The 23,554-nt window shown below is 39.1% G+C and overlaps 1 protein-coding gene across 1 annotated transcript in view; it reads right to left on the reverse strand.

The window, feature by feature from the left end:
* The window catches only part of cdi (center divider), a 253,646-nt gene that overhangs the window by 99,441 nt on the left and 130,651 nt on the right, over window positions 1-23,554 (reverse strand). Inside the window, exon 2 of the mRNA XM_071588086.1 lies at window positions 14,804-14,925. Coding sequence (XP_071444187.1) covers window positions 14,804-14,925 — 122 coding nt within the window. The remainder of the gene's footprint in view (window positions 1-14,803; window positions 14,926-23,554) is intronic.

Raw genomic sequence — 23,554 nt, forward strand, 5'->3', positions numbered from 1 at the left:
TGAAGAATTTTCAGTGTTTGTGTAAATCTGTTCAATAAATTACTTTAAAAAAAATAAACGCATTACTTTTGGAACGCACCCTGTATCACCCGGCTACAACGGCCACGTTTCCGTGTCTTAAACCACGCTCTATATCAAAGTTTTGACGATACGTTTCTTAACATCCTTACTCAACGTCCCTGTCATCTATTCCCTCCTTACGAAATCTTCTTTGCCTAGCGCAATTCTTCTTCTTAGGCCCCTACAGTTCGATCATCTTGGCCCAAAAAACTGCCAGGATAGATAAACAGCTCCACCTGCTCTAGTTTTTTCCTCCTATTTTAACGTTTAACTAAAGTCTTCCTCTTTCTCTAGAACCTCATTATATGCTAGAAAAATTATCAGGTATTTCAAGGTGATTTTTCGAAAAAAAGTTTCCCGAGAATTATCAATTAACTTTCTTATAAATAGGAACTGCAAAACAATAAAATTCATTTCAGCATGTAAGTTTTCTCATTTCCTTAGTTACATGGGGACACCACGTGGGCTTTGAGGATGAGCATGGCATTTAAAAACGCTTAACTGAATAAATGCGAAAAAAGGGCATCCCCCAAAGTCGACTAAAGAAAATTTTACAACCATAAGGAAGAACTGGATTTCTTGAGTAATCTGGTGCCCCAATTACGCCGATTCGAACGACGTAGATATTACATCATCAACCACCAAAAGGAGAACTAGTAATAGTCCATCGTTCTAAAAATAGTGGTGTTCCATTTTCCTTCGGTCATCTGTGATTATTAAATCTACATTACCTCCCAGTTTCAGGTACTCAGAATTGAATGCGGCTGCGACAAAAGTATTATGAAAGGAGAAACTCTTTGGTATGAATTCAGATGATGATGAAGGAAAACATTTAAGACGATGATAGTGTTCTCACACGGGGATGCACGAAAAGCCTTTATTGCATCAATAAAATTAGGAATTGGAACAGTTTTTGTCTTAAGAGCAATTTATAGTAAAGCAACTTAAAAACGGTGCCACAAAATGGCCTAAGATAAAAACAGTAATAACTGGATATATTTGGGACCGATGTATTTTCTCTTACTGAGACGATGTCTACTCTTTTTATTTCCTCTCTTCTCCGTGTCCTGGTGTGCCAGTGCACTGGACATGCTTCCTATTGCTTGGGTGCGGATAGCGGTATTCTGGCAATCGCAGTAGTCCTTTAAAGAGGGGTACGAGCTAGTTCAGAACAGTGAAAGTAACCCTGAAATAATACTAGGTCTTAGTTTTTCACGTGGCATGCTGGCAACAATGTGATTAAGATAACCGATCGTAACCGAAAGAGGATCGTAACCTTTATCACGGAATGCAGCATGAAACACGTTAGTACCCTTGTGTTTCCTAGTCTTCCACACTGTAAATGGCCAAGTAACATCATCCATCCCATGGGCAAACGACCATTATGTGCTACTGTCAAAAAATACTTCGTAAGCTGTTTTGTAAAAGTTTTTGTAATATCTACTAACATTTGTTGAAAAAGTCACATGTGGTGGGTGTATCATTTGCGTGTACCTAATAAATGCATACACTAAATATAGATGATAAATATAAAATTTAGTACACCATAGTTAATTACCTCTTTGTTAGGTATGAAGAGTGTGAAAATTAATGTACGCCCGACGAAAGCAAAATTTAAGAATATATTCTTCCAATGTCATAATATTGAAATGAAAATTGGGTATGTCAGGATAACGGTGTCAACGAAATCCGAAGAGTATAAAGTTTTGGGATTAAAATAGGACAGAGAGAAAAACGAGCGAGTACTGAAGGAATTTGGATGGGATACACCGGCTTTGGACAAGATTTTTACAGTGAAAAAGTGTATGCTAATTTGATTTGGGTATGGTGATAGTCGGATCACAAAACATACGAAATGAGGGAAGAATAAATCGTGTGGGAGGAAGAGAAGACTGAGAAAGTTTAAGATAAAGTGAACGACGCAAACGGTATGCATTGTTTCTCTACGGGAAATTCAAAACGTTGAATAAGATCAAGGGTATACAAACACATAAACTAAGTTTTACAAAAATAGAAAAAAATGTTTCATTCCCTCTTTCAAAAAAATTCATTTCCCTCAAGTAAAATAAATCAATTTCTCTTGAACGTGCGTGTAAGTATATGAAGGTATGGGTTGACAAGCAATTAGGAACTGCCTCTGCACACAAACAAAAATATCTCGAGCTGAAGTATTATCGCGGGTAGCATACTGCTAATGAAGTTAACACAATTTAGGACAAATTGAAAGAGACAAAAAGCAGGAATTACGAAGATACGATATGGGCGAAGATAGAGTTAACACTACACCGCGAAAGGCCTAAAATTTTAACGCCCCATCTGTCGGACGCCGTATCACAACGGCTAACGAAGAGTACTCACCAAGAAATACATATGATTCGGAAGAGAACTCTATTATCCTACCCTTTTACCCTCTCTGGTACACTATACCTGCCCACGTTTTCGGGAACACCTAATGTGTTCCCCCATTCTATCCAAATGTCCTATTACAAAGAAATAATGACAGGATAACGGAAACTCGACGTCAACTTTTGGAATTGAAATATTCTTAAAAAGTAGACTACGAGTCATTGCACCCCATGTGTACATCGAGAGGACTACGTGTGACAGGTGACTCTCTGTTCTAATTATACCTGCGGAAGACGCAAATTTTGCCACCACATTTACCTGAACCTCCTACTCCCCTCTGGAGGCCACAAAAAATATCACTAGATCGCTCCTAAAGAAAGCAGGAACACGTATCAAATTAGGAGTAGCCAACTGAGTACACCTGCATAAAAAACGGAAAGCGTAGCAAGTCCCACGCAAGTGAGGGTTGTGTACCCCATGGGGCGAAACATGGCCCCCGGACGCCTACAAGACCGTGATTCGCCAAATGTTTGCCAAGTTGGCACGAGCCTTACAAGAGCACGTGACCAGTACTAGGATGGCAGGGAAGGGAGAGCGGCAGGGGAGGACGATCGCATACCGCCGGCAACACGCAACATGGTGTCTCCCCATTCTACCTCACTGTGCCCCCCACCCTCTCTCTCATTATCCTCTCCTTAACCCTCCTCCTCCAAGACGTCCTAGAAGAAAAAGAGCCCCTCGCCCCGCAAGGCGGGCCGACGTCCAACGAACGAATGGGGACACACTGCCAAATAGTTTTCGGAAGGGAGCAACCGCCCACGACCCGCGTGGGAGTGAAGGGTGGATGCGGTGAAACAGCTCAGCCTTCAGAGAGCGTCAACTGTGCACGAATCCGGGAAAACCAGCCAGTCCCAGCTCCCCCCTCGCTCGACGGGCACAGTTTATGCCGCGCTCCCGATTCGCGACGCCTCGCTAGCGGGACGATGAACTGCCGGTGAGTGGAAAGAGCAGGGTTATTTTCCAAGCCCTCGAATGCTTTCCCGGCAAAAAGGCTAAAATACCCTAGTTTTACTAAGGACGACGAATTGGGCCCAATACTACCAGTATGAATACCATCCGAATGAGTTATTTCTCAGTTACAGAGCACTTTCAGTTTTGAATGCCAGTCGAGGGTGTGTTCGCGAATGTTACGAGTTTTATAATTTATTTATTTAATTCCTTTACCAGGGCTGCATGTAGTGCGTAACTGTGTGTGAATCTCATTCAACGGGCATGGTTCCAATCATAAGAATTCTAGGCGGTTCCGTAGCGCGCAACACAAAGCCACTAATAAACTAGGTTCCGTTGGTCTGCTGATTTTTCATTGAGTAGAATTCAACCCATAAATTAGTCCTTTTAAGATACAATATACCAAGCAAGTAGTATTGAATTTCATTTAACTAGTAATTCAAACAATTACATAGCTATTTAATTTTTTAAATATATTTTTTCATTTCACTCCTGTGGAATTGAGTCGATGAAAAAATCGCTTCATCTCAATAATCAACACAAATAATTCAGATGTTCAAGACTTTGGATTTGAAATTAAATTGCTCATCACTGAAGGCAGCTAAAGGCAACATACACCTTGATCAGTATAGTACTGTTCAAGTACAGATAAAATCAATTCCACTGACAGAGCCAACAATAAAATTATAATACATGCCTTGTGTTTTACACAACGTGAATATTAAGGGCAAATAATCAGCTGTGGCGAGAGCGTGAAGTGGAGACCCACATATGAGGAGAGGCTTCCCCTGTCACAGCCTTGAAATGAACGCACTTAACTACCTCACGTCGATTACTGGGCATGAAAATCAGACGATTTGGCAGCTTTCCCGATGGCATCGTCATCAGTCGACTGAAAACATTCCGACACGTCTGCATGGCACAAGACATCGGTAATACGCATTTAATTCTTATTTTACTGCCATTAAGATCAAGGGCGAACAGATATGTTAAATGAAATCGATAATGTTTTCCAACGTCCTCATTCTTTATCTCGATACGCGAGTAACGAAGAGGGTTAAAGGTAGAAAAATACACGATGAAGAGGGTAGCGGAGCTAGCGCAAAAGCTACCGCGAAAACGAGTTGGCGTTTCAAGTTAGTGTAGCATATAATGCCAATGCAACAATACGAATCAAAAATGGAAGGAAAATGTTGGCAATTTAAACTGGTTTAACTCAAAGAAGGACTTAAAAAAATATAGATGAAGGACGATACGCCAGTTATTTCCAAATTAGGGTTACACATTTCAATATAATTAAAATGTCAATGCTGGAAATAAAATTAACATTGTCACATACAAATATCCCAACAAAGAACTCCAGGTCTTTAGAGAAAACATACGAGCAATAGAATATCTGCCACAGAAAATAACTTGCTACCACCGCTAAACCATGTGAACGATATTGACGGGTTTAGAATTTTTTCTGCTGATGATTCGAAGATTCATTCTCAAGAAACGACGATTACTCAGGCAAAAAACCTAAGACGGCTAATATTGGGGGATTAAGCTTTCCGGTGAGAGAGGGTCTCTGTCCGTGCTCACACCATCATTGACACTAATTAAGACGCGAGCTTAAAAAAAGAATGAGGGCAGCCACAATAATGAATCCCTCTCTTTCTGGCATTACTACTCACGCTCACACGGGTAACGTTCGACGAAAGTTGAGGACGACACTCAAAAATGTAACCACACCGGCCAATGTAGGAAATGGCAGCAATACCACGAGAGTTTTCAATTAAAACTTATACTTGCGTGTGTACCTATAAAAATGCCCATTTCCTATAACAAAGCATTTTATAATTACTATACCTTAACGACAGAGTCAAAACCAGACTAGTTCACTCTTTTATTAGCCTTGTACATCAACATTTTTCGTACAAAGACCTGTAACATGAATTCATAATTCATTAATTTACAATTACACTTTTCAACTATAAAACTATCACCAACTTGCGTGCTATATGGACATATTTTACACTCTTCAGACCTATTACATTATCCCAAGAACACAAAGGTTATCGACCATATAGTCCACCAACAGTTTCATAAGTGGACTACATGGTCTACGGCTTACGGACTATATGGTTTACGGCCTACGGACTATATGGACTGCGTCTTTATTTATGCATGGTAATAAGGTCTCAGGATAAAATACGCATCGATCCCTGGAAAGCTAAAGATAAGTTTCCTTTCCAGTTATAACGCAACGTTTGCAATCCTGAAAGATTAAAAAGGAGTTTCAAAACGCTAATGAGTAATTAAATGCCGTTTAGTCATTGTCAGTCACACTCTATTATAATAAAATGAGGCCATATGCAAAGCAAGACTGATCTGATGAATCAAGGAAAAAAGACGAAAGAAAATGACTCCTCGTGATTAAGGAATGTTTAACAAACCTTTCGTAGATACATAGCTGATGATTACGGTTTTCTATTACACAAAAAACACAGTATAACTAAAAAACTAATATTGCACCCCGCTGCTAGAAAGTAAAAATTATTCTAACTGTTTATTACAATAGTTAATGCATTTATATGTTTTTTTTCTTAAATAAAGGCATTTTTTCATGCATTATTAACAGATAAGTATGGCATTCGAATCGTAAACTAGGTAAATCGACGCCCTACTTACATTCTTTATTTCTACTACTCAAAACTTTTAGGTGCAATCAGTAAGGTGTGATTTCGATTAATTTAATTTTTTATCACTACACAGTCACCAACACTCCAGCAGTCATAGTGTGCTGCTTAATCCCTTAAACAATATAGGAATTGTTTCACTCCGCAAAGAGGAAATGAAGTGAGGAGGATGGGACCCAAAAAGCTCTATCAAACCTTCTCACCCCGCTTCCTCAGTAAGCATGCCATAGCAATCGGAGCAAAGAAAGGATACAAGGTGAAATTTACTCTTATCGTAAGAACAGTAAGAAATGCGGAGCGAGAATTCTTCCGGTGTTTGTTCTCCCGAACGAGACATAAATTAGGAAGGACTGGGTTCCGGACACCACCTTTCAGAAGCAAGGCATGGATCATTCAAAGAACGGTTCGATTCGACTACGCGGGACTGATTTCCGTCAAGGGTTGATGTAGAGCGTAGATGGATGCTAACCGCTTTATTTCTTTGTCAAAGTATTTAAGAAACATTTATTAATTTATCATGTCATGACAACGATTAATTCTGGATGAACCTCGAGAATCTGATCTGAGGGAAAACCGTCTTTCCTCCATTTGGCTATGTGCATGACAGAACGGCTAAGCAAATTATAATCATTATAGAATAAATAACACAAATGAACAAATAAGCTATTAATTGGATGCACAGTATCTGTAAATTAATGAATTGCAAGTGATGCGAAGGTAATTTTTCTAAAATTAGATTTCAAGAGCGATGAGTAACGTTTACGAGCAGGATTCGATTACCGAACTGAAATAATTGCCCATTTACTTAAAGAAATGAACTGATTTCTGACTCCGCAGAGCAAATTTAGTTGAAAAAGGGCAACAAAAAATGTATCGGTATATACTGTATCAATGTATGTCATATATTTTTAATTCACATATAAGAAAACAAAAAAATGTTGAAATCAAGTTATTTTTAAGATAATGAAGATGAAAATTTACCTATCCATACATGACAATTTGTCATTTTTTGACCCATTTACGATAATGGCTCATATTTGAAATCAAGATCGAATGAAACTCTCCCATCTCTTCCTAGCAGACCTCCAATCCATACAGGAAAGGAAGACATTCGGCAGCGAATATTTCGAGGAGATAAGGGAACGTGAAGAATATTAATGCCGACACCCTGACATAGTTATCATGTTTTTTCGGGAACATCGCCGCTCCGCTGAGCATAGCACAGAGACGGCTTGTCATGGATCGAATGTGGGCCAACTGACGTAAGGTCAGGAACGGTCACGTAGTGACGGGCGGCCATGGGTCCCTTCCAGATAGAACGGAAGCTTGGGCGTAAATGACTTGTAAATCAAACATCCTTCAATTAAACGAAAGGATACATTGACAAACTATTTGAATATGGCGGACCAAGCCAAACTCCATTTTTCTCAACAGTTCAAGGACCGATTTTCATAAAATTCACTAAGGAACGAGACGATAGAAAGAAAACTGTAGAAGTTACGTTAGTAAAAAGTAGGTTCAGCCAGTAACGTCCTACTCACCACTACACCCTTCGAGTACCTTTGGGGAGAGCGCATATCAATTCCAACGCGTATGCCATGACCCTGGAAATTCATTTTGGGTGACGCGTTCAGAGCATACCGAGTTTCATTTTTATCCCCTCATTGACACCAAATCCTCACCCCTTAATCATTATTTTTTGGAAAAAAAATTTGTTCTACGAGGTTTCTATGACGTGAGTTGTTCTACGAGGAAAAATAGAAGTTGGGGGACAAACATAATTGGTTTTTAAGGCCAAACAATGCCGGACAACATAGGCAAGGACCAAGGTGTTTGTACAAAATTCTCCGTGTTTTTTTTACACCTGAAATTTTCCTCGGTAATTTCAATCGTCGCAATAGAATTCTGCATTGACTACATTTTCTGAGCAAGCTTTGGCTACGGACGACCCCTTCAGTATTCATGCAAAAAACCAGGGCGACTGTTCTTCACAACTCGGCTCTTCTTTCAACTGGATGATATTGGGTACTTGTGCTCAGATAATTATAATTTTTTGCGTTTCCAGATAGTACCCGTAATACCAACTTCCGGCACTAGTAATGACCGTTGTGCGAGAGAGAGAGAGAGGGAGAGTTTGAGTCATTTAGGACAACCTCTTTAAAATTTCACGCCGACTACCGATTAACGTTGCTTCTACTCGTCAATCATAGTCTCGACACAAAACTTGGCACCGACCCGCCCCATGTTGAGGACGTCTATTAAAAAAACTTTTTGGCAAGTCCCATCGATAGATTCGTAAAATACGTACTATACACGTAATGGATTTTTCTATTTTAATTTTTTTTATTGCATCAATTCGAATATTGCTCGGGAAAAACTGTTCCACCGAAGTATATGATCACATGTTTACGAGATTACATAGAGAAAACTCGCGGGCGAAAATCCACACCCAAGAATTAACATGGGAGCTAAGGACAATAATGAGAATTAACACCTTCCTCTAGCTATTCATCCGAATACTTCCCCACAACGCTTTTAATGCAACGAGAATGATTTGAACGCGTGTGCAACGTTCTGAATTTTTTCAACTCCAATGTTAAGTTGGATGACAGAGTGGCACGTTCAGTATTTCCAATTCTAAATTTTCTTTTCGATGTGCAAATTTGTGCTAAATGAGTCTGTCTATATGTATTTATGTGTACATATGAATGTAACTATAATTTTAATGCCTAATATAATATGTATACGGCGATGGGTTAAATGGAAGAATGGACCATTAGGTCTCAATTTCGCCCAAATACAGACCTCTATCTATCTATCTAAATCATTCCATCCACTTCATCCTTTCCTGTAGCTATATTTCCATCTAATTCGCCGAGCAACATTTTAAAATGATTTGAATTGCAACAGATATTAAAAAAGATGCAAAATTTGACTAAGATAATTAATAAATGGCCTATGCTTTCATTTAAGTACACAAACATATCGTACTTCTAACGTCGGCAGGTTGGCCTTTATGGTCTTAGATGGGACTAAAAGCATTGCCTCATATTTGGTAATCATGACGGCTTTAGAGAATTAAGACTTAGCAGCAAAACTAAAAATAATAAAGATCATGATAGTTTTCTTGATAGTTGCGACAATCATACGCACTCGCCATAAGTGCTATTGCGGCCAGTAAGTAACTACTACGGTGTCTACCGAAAGCATTATCTGTAGGTTAACTAGGTTGCGACTAACTAGAATAATCTCAAACGAGGTATGGCAGCCGACCAACCAAATAGCCACCATGCACAAATGAACAAGGGTCGTTAACGAAGTTCTTTCCTCTTGCCCAACCAGAGGGGGAAAGAAGGCGGTTTGCAGTCATTAGTCCAAAATTGTGAACAAACAGACTTTCTGGTTATATTGACAGTGGGCGTCTTCGACAAGAGCAATCTGGATTCAATTAGGATTGCTTTTTGAGTAGGCTCTTATGTACACCATACCAGGTTGCGAAACGCATACCGTACCCATCATCATCTATTCAAAGGAAATTGACTGAAAATGAAGGACGAGTCAATCAATACTGCTTAAAAGAGGCGTGCTATAATGCTTACAGAATGCTTTTAACAAGACTGAAGTTACATTTTGAATCATACCATCACATTTAAATTGCATAAGATAACACTATTATCATAAAATTGATCCACTCCCTCAATATCATATTATTTCATGCACTCAGTCACGATCACAAAACATAGTTAGCAATTCTAAATAAGTATCAAATAATAACGCAGACTCAATTATACTGCGCCAAATGATATTTGTCTTCTTACGGAGTCACTCACTAAGGAATTAAAAGATCGTAGTTAGAGCCAACAAGCTAAATGGATTTAAGTAGGATTCTTGAATTTTTAAGTAGCCACCATGTATCCTCTCGAATTTAGACTATGAAGGTGGCTACTATCATACGAGGGTCATCCGGAAAGTAGTACCCGTTCGTGAAATAAAGACACAAAAGTAAATATTAACAAACATAAAAAATTTTATTTGAAAGAGGATACTTTAAACTACTTCTCAACATAATCTCCAAGCAAATTAAGGCATTTGTCATAACGTGTGACAAGTTTCTGTATTCCTGCTGCATAGTCCTTCGCCGCCAGCTCATTGAGATACGCGAGGGACCCATCTTGCACAAATTTTTGCATAATGCAGATGGTGTTTAACAATTTCATGAACAATTGTTCGAGAAACATTGGGAAAATGCTCACAGATGTCATCAATTGTGACGCGCCGATCGTTCCTCACGAATTCGTCAACTGAGCTCACCAGTTGGTCTGTAATGACAGACGGTCTCTCCGAACGCTCATCGTCGTGTGTGTTCCCCCTCCCCATGTTGAAGTTGCGACACCACCGCCGAACAGACGACTCGTCCATTACATTGTCTCCATACACCTCCTTTAATTGGCGATGAATATCACATGGGCGAACGTTTCTTGCATTGAGGAATTTAATCACTGCCCTCACTTCACAACTGGCGGCGTTCTCAATTTTTTTAAACATTGTAAACAATCACAGAAACAACACAGGCAATGCTAGCGTCACGCAACTTGGCTCAGAGAAGGCAGACAAGCCACTGAAGCTATCTGACCTCGTCCAGCGGCTACTCGCGTCGTCAGCACTTCATGCGGCACGAACGGGTACTACTTTCCGGATGACCCTCGTAGTTATGTCATGCTGTCTAATTTTCCAAGTTAATATCCACACCAAAATAATTTCTTCGTCGATCTAAAACATCCTAAGCTGGTCCCACTTCTTAGTGATGTGCAGTCACTCGATCCTATTTCTTTTCGGCTAACTGGACACTATAAAATTTATATATCTGTCTAAACGTGCCTGATATTCCACATTTGTTTAATGAGGCTAATAAATATGTCTTTTTGGTGACGTCCCGAATAGTATCTAGTTATTGATTGATAAAATAACAAAATGGAACTGGGGGATGAGTACTCGTGTTCCGAATTAGTACCGCGAAAAGACAGTCCTAGGATCAATTTAATGATACCGCGATTAAAGCACTCAAATTCACAACTAAAGATATTATTTTATAGTCAGGGCTGCTGCAGTTTTAATTAACTTTCCTTACTCTTCGAGGATAAAATTTCAATTTTTCAAACAAAAATGTCAACAACTTTGAACTATACCTGCCTATAGGATTACACCGGTACGTTAAGTAATCTTTGACAAAATATACCACGACATAGTGGATTTTAATTCGCTCGTGTAGCCGTTTGCTTCAATCGTCAGAGAAACTTAAAACCTAGTAAATAAACCTATTTACCAACCGGCAAAAAAATCTCACAACTCAATGGACTGAAAAATGAACCACAAGCCTTGTACCACTGCACCAGTCTTATACCACTCAACAGCAGTGACATCACAGAAGAAGTTGTAAATGTACTGACAAACATAGCTACAAGCTACCTTAGTACCATGAGACTAAATTCAAGGAGCTAGAAGAATTTTAAAAAGTAAAAACTTTGTAATCCCACTGAATTTTTTTGGTAAATTCAGGGGAACTTGGGAAGTTTTTACTTTTCAAAATTTATCTAGAAGTTCCATAAAGTTGAGACAATCATCATAAAATTAATCAAGTAACTGGCATTTAGGAATCATCATACACGTACCAATGGATATTTCTCGATTATTTACTCGATATTTTGGTCTCCGATAAATTTTAAGACTCAAAGAAATTTTAAATAGATGAAAAAACCCCCGAACCAAATTGTGGGTTACGCACGACAATAAGTTGCCACGTGTGAAGGTCACATTTGGTATCGATGAATCATCACGCATTAAACAGAGTGAAATCTAACAACTATCAACTTCGGCATGCTAGTTTTCCATTCCCATCTCGACCTATCAATGACGACAGCAAAATGATTCTTATTAGGAGGAAGACACCGTGTTATGCAATTTGCTGCTCCTATCTCCCGCTTTCAAAGCTGCCACCTGAGCACGTGCTAAGAAGACGCATGCCAGTCATTCCTTCACCGAACGGATCACGCCGCGTCGGCGGATGAGCGCAGCGAGGTTGTGGGCCTCTGCGGCCAAGTATGCCGCACGTCACTTGACGGATCGTCGGACTCGGGGTAAGCGTGGTGATTTGTAAACAAATAAAGGAGGGCTGCGCGCGCAGGAGGGCACACGTGACGGCTTCATAAGCGGGAACCCGTTTGGTCATGCTAACATCACTGTTGAACTCCGCTAGAGTAAGATAGTGAAAAAGAGAAATCTGGGTATGTCTACTGAACGAGGATACAAAACGGAATGTTCATAGGGACACACCTCTTACCGAAGACGGAAGTGCATTCCTATTTACTACTTCCAGAATAGAATGAGATCGTGGGAGTGAGTGCTTCATCACACAGAAGAACATTTTAGACGGAATCGCCCATCCGATTACTAAGAGTTTGATATGAATGAAACGCCATCCCTATGCAATAATAGGTTGATGCCTTAGGGATCTTACTTCAGTACTTTCGCACAGCGATTCCGTTATCAGAGCATAAAAAAGATAGTGGCCAGAGAGCAGCTAAGGAGAAGTGTATGACGGAACGTAGAATAGACAAGGTACAGGAGAAAAAATGTTAGTAAAGGAGGAAAAATAAGGAAAATAAACTTAAAAGAAAAGGAAAAATACAGTATCTGTGAACGCATTTCCACATTTATGAGTGATACAAAACCAGCTTACCCTAATGAATGCAATTGCTTTTATGATTGCATACTCTCCACAACTAGTAATATAAAATTAAAAGTAGAGCTTTTAAAAGCACTTTCCTCTGTATAAAATTTATTATTCATTTGCACTCGGAAAGATGGCAAATTTAGTTTTCATTTCGTCTTCTCTGTGTTTCTCTATTATCTCCAAAACCCATAACTTGATATTTTTAATCATTTAAATTATATACTTAATTTTATGTGCTATATTTTTTCCTGGTTCCGTGTTTAAAATAATGCAATATAATATCTTATTTATATAATATAATTACAACATTATATATGCTGGATAAAATATTAATGAAATTTATCTAAATAAGTTTCGTTGAACAGAGCGTCAGGGTCACAAAGGCAATCAGCAGCAAGAATGCGAAAACACAACTACAAAAATGAGGGCATAAAGGACATTCGTAACATTTAATCTATCACTGAAATACGTATCCTGGGGAATATTCATGGCACAGTTTAAACTTTCAAATCACTAGCATTTCGCGAAAAGTTTCATACACCCAAAGTCAACTGGATCTCAGATTTCTAAAACGCACTTCTTTAGGACGTCATTTCTCCTTCGCAAGAATTTAATTGCTATTTTGTGCTGAGGTAAAGATAGCTAGATGGATAATGCCTCGTACCTTGACCTCCAAACTCTCCGTTATACCTTCTCGACTTCACTAATTGCATGAAAGGGGAAAATAACACGGATCATTTCAGTCTCGAAATCTCATTTACACTTGAAATGACTTTTTGAGGACTAGAAAACAAATTTACGATATTATTATTATCAGGTAATCTACCGGTTAAAGTAGGTTTTTGGATGGACATAATGATGGACAAATGTACGATATGAAGCAGATTTTCCAGCGGCTTAGAGCGCGATTTCGAAAAATCTCTCCATAAACAGTTGGCATTTCACTCATCGCAAAAGTAAATAATTTAATGGAAAACAACACAGTTAACGACTGCCATTCAATGAAAACCACAAACGTGTCTGAAAGCATACCATAATAGAATTCTGTGAAACGAAAGCAATTCATTCAAAAATACCACAAAACGAAATTAAAAGCATGCACATACGTAATGTGCCAAAGAAAGTCTTTGATACAAATAGATTCCCTTTCAAAGTAGCTCCAGGGCTGTCGCACCGAGTTTTCAGCTGTAAAATATAGAGTTAAATCTAAAAATGACAAGGTCTTTTCGCAGTTGACTATTCGGATAAGATAGAAATCATAAAGTAGCTCTAACGAAGGCTATTTATAAAATTTAAAAACCAGTGTCGATTGACAATGCATTACAATAAGTTGCCTCACCAATGCAGTTTTAAAACACGTAACCACTGTTGGGCCATTTAAATGGTCCAACAGTGGTTACGTGTTTTAAAACTAGTAAGCATTCACAAAAAATTATTCCGATTACGATTAGAGTAAAAAGATCACCAGAAGAGAGAGATAAATGAACCATCAAACCAGAGTTATCAACCCCTATATTTGGTTTTATAGGTGAGGTTACAGATCACCAAGTACTACACGGCGTGTCCAATTCACACATTTGGGAAAGGGGGCCAGTTCCTTTCCCTGTGCCACAAATTATTCCCCAGCATGATCTGATACCCGAAATACCACACAGCATGGATGAAGCTGAGGATGCTAAAAGACGTTTCCAGGTATCTAACCCGGGCCCTCAGGACCGTAGTCCAACGCTCAAGCCACTGGATTAAGATAAATGAATAAACTTAAACAAAACTGTTGGCAATGCAGTCGTAAAACCTTAGTATCATCCTTCCGTAGTTTTTTTATAAAAATGGCAAATAGGTTAAGATGTGAAGATTTCTGCAGTCGGGAGAGCGTAGCATCTTTTTCATGGTTTGCGAATGAAGATTCATTACTATTGGCATTAGCATGCCCAGTAAGAAAACAAGTAATTCTGGAATTGCAAGACGCACTACTTACCCTAAGATATTTGCATGAGATAGCTGGTTCATGAGCTGGACCTCACGCAGCATGTTCGGCCGGTTGGACCGCATCAGATTCATCTTGAGCACCATGACTTGTCCTGTGACTCGATGGGTCACCTGTGGGTTGGAAAAAGAGCAGAAGTAAGCAACAGAAGTCGGAGGTGAAGTAGTCTTAGTCAAAAGACCCATTTTCCATGCATACAAACACGCTTTTATGTTAATAAGAACGGCTTTCTACTTGCTCTTTGTAGTTTGAGGAGCTTCTATGGGATAATATAAACTTACCTACTTACCATTCCCTCTAAAAAATAATAAAAGCATTTATTGATCAATCGAATATGAAGTAAGGAAAAAGTAAAGTACAGAGATCTTTGAAACTTGAGTCAATTACAATTTTTTTAACCACCTCAAAGGATGGCGTTAAACACTATTCACAAAACTTCGCCATAAAATCATATTTATAATGAAATAAACCATCTTTCACAAAAATATATGTACCCGAAGGCCCAGAAGTAATATATAAAATACATTTAATATCAAAATAAAATGTTTGAAATGTCCTTTGGAAATGTTGGCTTTTAGATTCGGCTGGCCGAAGTAATATAATGAATAGGTTTATGAACTATTCAATGCGGAAATGTTAATTTAATGTCCTGTCGGTAGAAGTCAAATAATGAATATAATGATAATATACTTAATATTTATCCACTTCGGAAATTTATAATTTTAGGTTCTATTAGCTTTAATTTTAATAAACAAAAAGCATCAGAAAAACGTATCTTTAGGAGCTAAATCTATCAAATTCCGATGAAAATGCCAAAAATATCTCTATATTATTACAAATACAAATAAAATGTCTCCGCTTTGTCTGCTACACACAAAACTCAGAAAAACATTTTATTGCCAGTATACTCTCCTTCTTCCATCACCAACGAAGCCAATCAAACATCAAGCGTTCATTTGTTTTCGAAATTTATAGAAGTATCGATTGATCTCAAGATTGTTCCGCCCAAGGTTTCGGATATATATGATACCCAGTCGACTGTTTTGGTTGGCAAGAGTGTTACACGTAAATTAATTGGATACACAAAAACACTAGGGAACAGATGTGCAGACATTTATAATCTCAAGGTTAATTTCATTAACCGTGAAAATTATTTCCGCGTGATAGAACAAGAAATTGGGAGAAAAATTCCGCGACCAAAAAACGTATTTAGGTCGAGATAATGAAGACGCAGACGCTCAAAGGCGCAACCCCGCGACCTCGTTGATCACCTGTCGTTTTCTCTACCCGTCACGAATGAACTTTTCAAAATCATTTTGACGGAAAACTGGGAATGAAGTACACACTCGATCGTTGGTCGACAAATAATTGAGGCAATGTCAACAAAGGAAAACAAGGTCTAAGTCGGGTGGATCTGGAAGGTGGTGGGTAGCAGCGAGAGAAAACACTAAAACAGGCATAAAAAAGGCTACTCTCTCAAATTTTCCCGAGGCAATGAGACGATATACAGATAAAACAGAAGAAAGGCAGACCAAGATGAAATTGAGAACTAGAGTTTTGGGCTGCGCGAGTGACGGTGGCGACAAGGGACATAGAAAATTAAATAGCATGATTGTTAAATTTCAGAAGGTTATGCCGAAAGATTCGAGCGTCGACGAGTCAATCTACTGGGGCTCCATAAATGCAAATATTTACTATGAAACAATTTTTCCACTTTGCATCAACAGAGGGCACCAAGCGAACCAGATTTAAAAGGCTACAGTCATATACACTGAAAAATCGCTTTTAACATTTTTGATTTTAATGCCTGGAATATTGCTAAAAAAGACAGACACAGAAAAACATAATCATCCAAATACATACTATATACCAGAAAGGCAAATAGCAATTTTACAATTTAATGATAAAAATATACCAACACCTTTGCTGTTTTAAATCTATAAAAAAGCATACAAGTTTCGGACTGATAATCAGATATAAGATATCAACTTTTACGAGGCTTTGCGGTCTGAGTTACATTGAAGCTTAGGTAACGACTACTTATCTCATACACCTTAGCCTTTGTTTTCGTCCTTAGAACCAAACGAAAATACTGCGAAGGATCTTAAATCCTTCAGTTACATCACTGCTTGACAATCAATTTCTTTTAAAGAATTAGAAAATAGGTTCAACTGACTTGGTTTTAACTTATATTTTAACCTAAAAACCCACATTAACCATGGAATTACGTGACGGTCAATCCCCATACAATCAAAGTAGAATTGAAATCCATTAGAATTGTTATCAAACGAAAAAACCTTTGAATCGCACAAGCAATGAACTTGAATACAAATTATCAGTATTTGAACATCACATGCCAGCATTCCGAAATTGAACCACCCCAAACGAGATGCTGCTGAATTCTGAAATGCATTTGACACCTACAACCCTGAAGTGATCGGGGGATCCACTGCAGCAAACAATTAAGCCCCAACTCGTCTCACCTACGCGCCAGGAGGTTTAACAACTCCAAACACCTCCAGAAGTCTTCATAGAAAGGCAAGCAATGCTATTATGACTATGAAGACGGTCTTAAGTGGCTAACATCACAGCATTTCGCTTTTTTTTCATTACAATGACTCGTCGAGGAAAGAGAACACCACCGGAACCAGTTACACGATCGAGGGTAGAGGCTTCACGGAAAGAAATACGAGAGAGAGAGGTGGACGACCGACCTTCGCGAGGTCTCTCCATTGCTCCAGGGAACATCATCGTTTCGCGAAGTAAGTTGGGGGAAGGAGGGAAGAGGATGTGCGGAGAGACTGGAGAAAGCAGCAGCAGCTTATACACATGAGCTCGGGAACGGAAAAAAAACCCGAGAAGAGTTCTCTCTGGCGAGAAATACTGACTCATTACGTCGCGTCAACCCACTCCACGACACCCCCTTTTGGCCGTTCCCACGAACCTACTCCATTGCTACATGTTATCAACGTTGATGCGTGGGCCGTAGGTGACGCGATATCAGCCAACGCACTAGAGAGCTCGGGGGTATCAGCTGTCAAGCTTCTTCTGCTCCACGGCCAACACGAACGGGATCGGCGTCCTCTTCTCCACTCAAGTAGTGGTAATGGAAAATAACAGATGGATCAAGCTTTCTTGTAGATTTCTATCACAGCGGAAAACGGAGGAGATCACAAATTTATCAACAAAATAACATGGCCTACTTATTTGAGGACGAAATATCAATTTCCTTGCATAATTTGAAGCACTTTCTAAATATTATCCCGGCATCATATTTATAAATGAACAATTTTTGAATCCTAGATTTCACAGTATACTGCCCCTTACCAAGTGAGGGACAAATTTCAATGCAGATGGAATGTTAATGCATTAAGACATATTTCACACACATAACTGTACCATATATTTCACATGAGAAATATATACTTGAAAATTAAGGAATTAAAGTTCCAAGTTTTACAACATCCACCGTATTCCCCTCATCTGGCCCCCATTAAATGTTTTATTTCCAAGCTTGAAAAAATAACTCGGCGGAAAACGATTCGCGTTAAACGGGGTCATCGCCACCACAGATGCCTATTTTGAGGACCTTGCAAAATCCTACTTCATGGGCGGCTTAAAAAGGTTGGAGAAACACTGGAAAAAGTAAATCGAGCTAAAAGGGCCTTATTTTGAAAAATAAAAAAATCTACCCAAAACAATTTGTTTTTCTATCTTTTCCTACGGGCTTAAAGAACGACCCACATAGTCGGAGCTCTTTCACTTAATAAATTTAATTACGAGATTATCTACTGGGAAAACGCTGCTGATATAAATTATTCTGATTAACTTAAATATATCATCGTCATAGGTTAGTTAACATAAACATTTGTACTCTAAATTGAAAATTAGGCGCCGCACTAAACCAATTCAGTTAAATATTTCTCCAGTTCTGCAAACCGAACCTATGCTGCGCGGTTTTTTTGAGATCTCAAGCAGGTGAAACTTGAAAAACAAACGAAGAACTGGAAAAAACACACAAAACAATTGAAAGCCCTAATAAATCAATGACTCTTGCGGATTTAATTCCCAGGAGCACTTCATGCAAATTATACAATATACGTTTTAGTTCGTAAATGATAGCTGGCTGTCAGCTAACATCATTATCAAAAAAAGTATTCGACTGAAAGAAGAAATGGGATTTTACTGGAAGGTTGAACTATACAGCTAAATCTCAGTCAATATTTTTAAATAAATTTTTCCTAGTATTCTGTAAACTTGAGAGGAAGATGTATACATGTCCTTAGAAAATATCGTCATCTTGATGAGTCGTTAAGTGCGACGGTGCAGTTCGCTCCTACGATCTAAAATGCCTGTAATCTCGATTGTTTTCATTAAAAATGCACAATGCGAATATTTGTAATTTGGCTTTATTAAAAGAAATTATCAACATTCTTAGTTGAATCAACGTCGTTACATAAGATGAAAAGTAGTTAGCGCTACTTTCACTAGGGTAAAATAAATTCTTTACGCCATCGACAGATTTTATGCATGTTAGTACAAAAATGCCCGTCCTTGAAAGGGTCCCTCCCACCAAACCCATAGACGCAAGCCAGCCAAACGAATTCACAGACACCTCGCCCCAACTTACGGCCTGCCTTCTGGCTCAACAGTTAAGGGGATATCTAACTCACAGTAAGGGAGTACCTGAAGGTAAAGAAACACTTCAAAGACACTCGAAAAAACTAGGCGCCGACTGATTTTTAACTCTCCCCTTGGCTCAGACATGCATCACTTTACCCCACTTTTAACGCAATATGACTGTCTTAAGCAAACAGCAGCGCAAAGTACGCACACAGCAGCCCCCCCGATTTTGTCCAAACAGTCCCTTCGAGCTGGGTTTGTTTTTCCTTAAATGTGGCCCCCTCCATTTTTCACCAAGACAAAATATAAACCAATCTATTTTTGGTTCCTACATGGATCTCTGCATGATTCCAATTTCCACGGGTACTGAAACATGCGTTTACATGAACAGAATTTAGGGCATGCGATTAACCGCCAGTGAGTGTGATGGGAAGGGGTATAAACATGGGATCAACGCACTAGAATGAACAAAAGCCGACCTGTGCGCTGAAGTCCTAAGGTCAAGGCTCTCGTAAATTCAAAGACTTGCAAGCACATCGAGGGATAAGTCGGGTTACTCGTGACGGCTAACTCGACAAAAACGAGCCGTCTGAACGAAAGACCCGGCTGAGAAGGGGAAAGTAAAGGTAAGAGGTGAAGGGCACATAGAGACGGTAGATCAAACGGAGTGAAAATCCGGTTTCGGAACAACCGAGAGGCCATTTAAGAATTCACGAGAATTTCCCGTGAAAATCGAACGCTCACAGGCGGAAAATCAACGGCGGAGCGGGTCCATGGGTGTGGACTTCTCGGGGCGATAGACTGAAAATGCCGTCGAGACAACTCACAATAGAGGTTGTGAAACGATTTAAAAAAATTTCCCAAACTGCGTTAATATTCAACATCCGAGACCCAGAATGGAGGCACAACTACCGTGGTTAACACAGGATTAATACTTCACGAGTCGTCGCCAAGTCACCGGCACCGTGCTCCACCAGCTATATGAGGCGCTAACGATCATAAAATAATATTTGAAAGGTGCGTTACCGCACAAAATAAGAAAAAAATAATGGCATTCGCCGAAGAGAATAAATGAGAGGTGCGTTAAAAAAGTAACGGGAATATTTTGATTTCGCATTGCGCACCATGGGTTTTCTTGCCACAAGGTCAAACGATCAATAAAGAGTACAACTTACAAGTTCATCGCCGCTTGCGTGAAGTAATACGAAAAAAAACTCCCGTATTCGTGCCGATACAATTCACGGCTTTTGCAACGCAATAATGCAAAAATCACGATGCTAACTGCTTGTCAGTGAATTTTTGACCAAAGCATCACTTTAATGCCTCCATATTCGCCAGACATGGCCCCGTGGGACTTTTTTCTGACCCCAAAAATAAAAGGAACTTCGAAGGGCCGTCGTTTTACAAGCATAGATGAGGTTAAAAACTATACATGGCTAAGAGACACTAGCATGGCTAAGAGAGCTAAAAGCTATACCAAAGATCAAGTTGTAGAAGTGTTTCGAGGATTGGAAAGAGCCCTGGCACTAGTGTTAAGTACCTAATGGGGGTTACTTCGAAGGGGATCACATTGATATAGACGAATAAAAAAAATTCTTTCCAATAACTCAAGTTTCCGTTATTTATTGAACACATCTCGCATGCAGGAACTAAGCGTAAAGCAAGGAGAGGAACTGAAATGAGCTGCGTCAAACCAATCTTAGGATTGCAAATCAGTAACGATTTCACTCACTAGTACAGGCAATCGAAGGATAACTAGGTTAATTGGACATTGCACGTTGCAAGTGCATTCACCCAGATGCCCAAAATTGCAACAAAATCAAATGATAACCGCATTAGTTAAGTTATGAGCTGCCGTTTAAAAACGTATTTGCCTAATTCTTATTAAGATCAGGTAGTAAGTCAGTGCCGCTACGAATTCTATTCTTCATACCACCCTACTATCTCACCACAAGTACAAATAAAACACAAAGAACGATCCTGCATAATCAGAATACATAATTTGACTATCTTCTCCGCAAAACTGACATTTCACTGTCAAAAGTGACAAACTCGTAGCCAATGCGTGCGAAGTAAACACGGCATTTTAAAGGGTAGCCATTAAGCAGGACTACGCCAGATGTCAATACCGCTTCCGAACTAAATGCTACTTAAAAATGGTTCATTTATAAGCTAATAACATTTAAATTTTAGGTCATCCGAGAGTTAGACGAATGCTAGAATAAAGGTTAGAATGGAAATTTCCTTTTCAATATACAAAATCGAATTAACACGATTCAAATAGCTGACGTCGGAATTCAAATATTAGTTTCAAGCTTTAACATCCACCGGGCTGAGTTTGGAGGCTAAAAACAATTTCGTCATCACCCACCTTATACCTAAAATAATGGGAGACCATTCTTCATCCAACGCTTGCTAAACAAAATGCTGAACGCCATCAACACCCACGACCACACAGCATTCCGTACACCATATGCGAGGTACGTATTAGCATAGATATTGATATGTTTTTCGATTACCTCTCACTGATGACATAATTTCCAATGGTACACTTTTGCCTAATTCATGACGCTTGAGAATGACTAGCTAAACTAAAGGGGCTAGCCTCAGTCAAAATATCGATTGCACCTTATATTCGTGGGCCATTACGGAGACGCATGAATCAAACGAAAAACACAGCCCTAGACAACGTATTGGGCCGTTTCAAAACCCGTCTTCATTCCATCTGCCCATTTCCGAAGTAGGAGGCCTTCAAAAAAACGAAAGTGGTTCCCGCACGCTATTGATTGACGACATAAAAGCGAAAAGAAGTTACGGAAAAGACTTTCGATTAGATTTTAAACGAGATATCGGTTTGTTTGGACCACCTGTCCCGTTTCATATTCGGCCAGTGCTCATGAACGAAAATCAATAGGATTCGAAATATAAAAATCTTGCTAGACTGATCCTGTACCATGTTCTGGCAACCAACAGTACCCTGAACAGCAGTTGCGTAAGATACGGATGGAAAGATCGCGCACCCTTCAGTGAGAAAACGCCGAGCTCTGGGTTAGGAGGGAAAATAGAGCGAGAGTGGATCTTCGACGGAATCAATGGTGTGAATTGGAAGAGCAAGTGAAAGTGAAAACAAGGAGGAGGAGGGGAATGGGGCGAGCAGGAGGCCGGGAGAAGGGGTACTAAGCAGAACAGGGAAGCCATGACAATCTCGAAAGAATGTTCCCCACGCACCAAGGGATGAAGTTTCGCTGAGTGAGCTCCTCCTAATCCCTCTGCCATATTGAAGTTTTTGGCAAATTCAGCCTGCGGGTAGTAACTACTTTTTTGTAAATTTTTTTATTCAACGGAAGTTATGTGAGAATTCATAACAATTCTATGGTAAAATTGAATCTTCCACCGATGATTCGGTGCAATAAGGGGCGTTAGAAGGGCGCATTGATAATCATGAGTAATTATACCGAGAATTTTTACAATTTTTACAATTATACCGAGAAGTTTTAGACACCTTTTATTACATATTGTAAAAGTTCTTGGAAGATCGTATTGTTTCATCAAAGTTACTGGCTATTTTAATATCCTTGGCTACAACAAAATGTAGTCAAGAGAAATTATAGATCAACTTAGTAGGGGTATTTAGTTCAAGTCTTAAAGTTATTAAAGAATTATTACAACCACCATTACATTTTCGCAAAACTCATGATTGAATGAAAAATAATACTCGTTCACGATGAAGCCCCTTGAGGAGGTTATTTAGTTAATTAGAAGAAGAAACTGCAATAATCAGGAGAGTGTTCTCGAGGGGTAAACTCGCCAAAGACGATATCTCGCAAGACAACTGAGATCAGATCTTAAGAGAACCAAGTCATCGAAAACAACGAAATAAGTTTTTTACTTGAAACCCTAAATAGGTTACGACGCATAAACTAAACAACCTCAGCAAAGGCCAAGAGCGACCGCTGCGATTAAGTGAAACGAAGTCTGAGTATGAAGAAAAATTACTACGGGGATACGAGAACATCGCTGGACTTGAAAAGAACCGTAAAATTTCAAGCTGCATTTCTCAATTACACTATCTGTTACAATAATTAGGTAAAATACTTCGACTTCATACTTAGGTTATTA

Source organism: Hetaerina americana, unplaced genomic scaffold, assembly GCF_022747635.1.
Source record: "Hetaerina americana unplaced genomic scaffold, ioHetAmer1.1.p SCAF_3, whole genome shotgun sequence".
Taxonomy (NCBI): domain Eukaryota; kingdom Metazoa; phylum Arthropoda; class Insecta; order Odonata; family Calopterygidae; genus Hetaerina; species Hetaerina americana.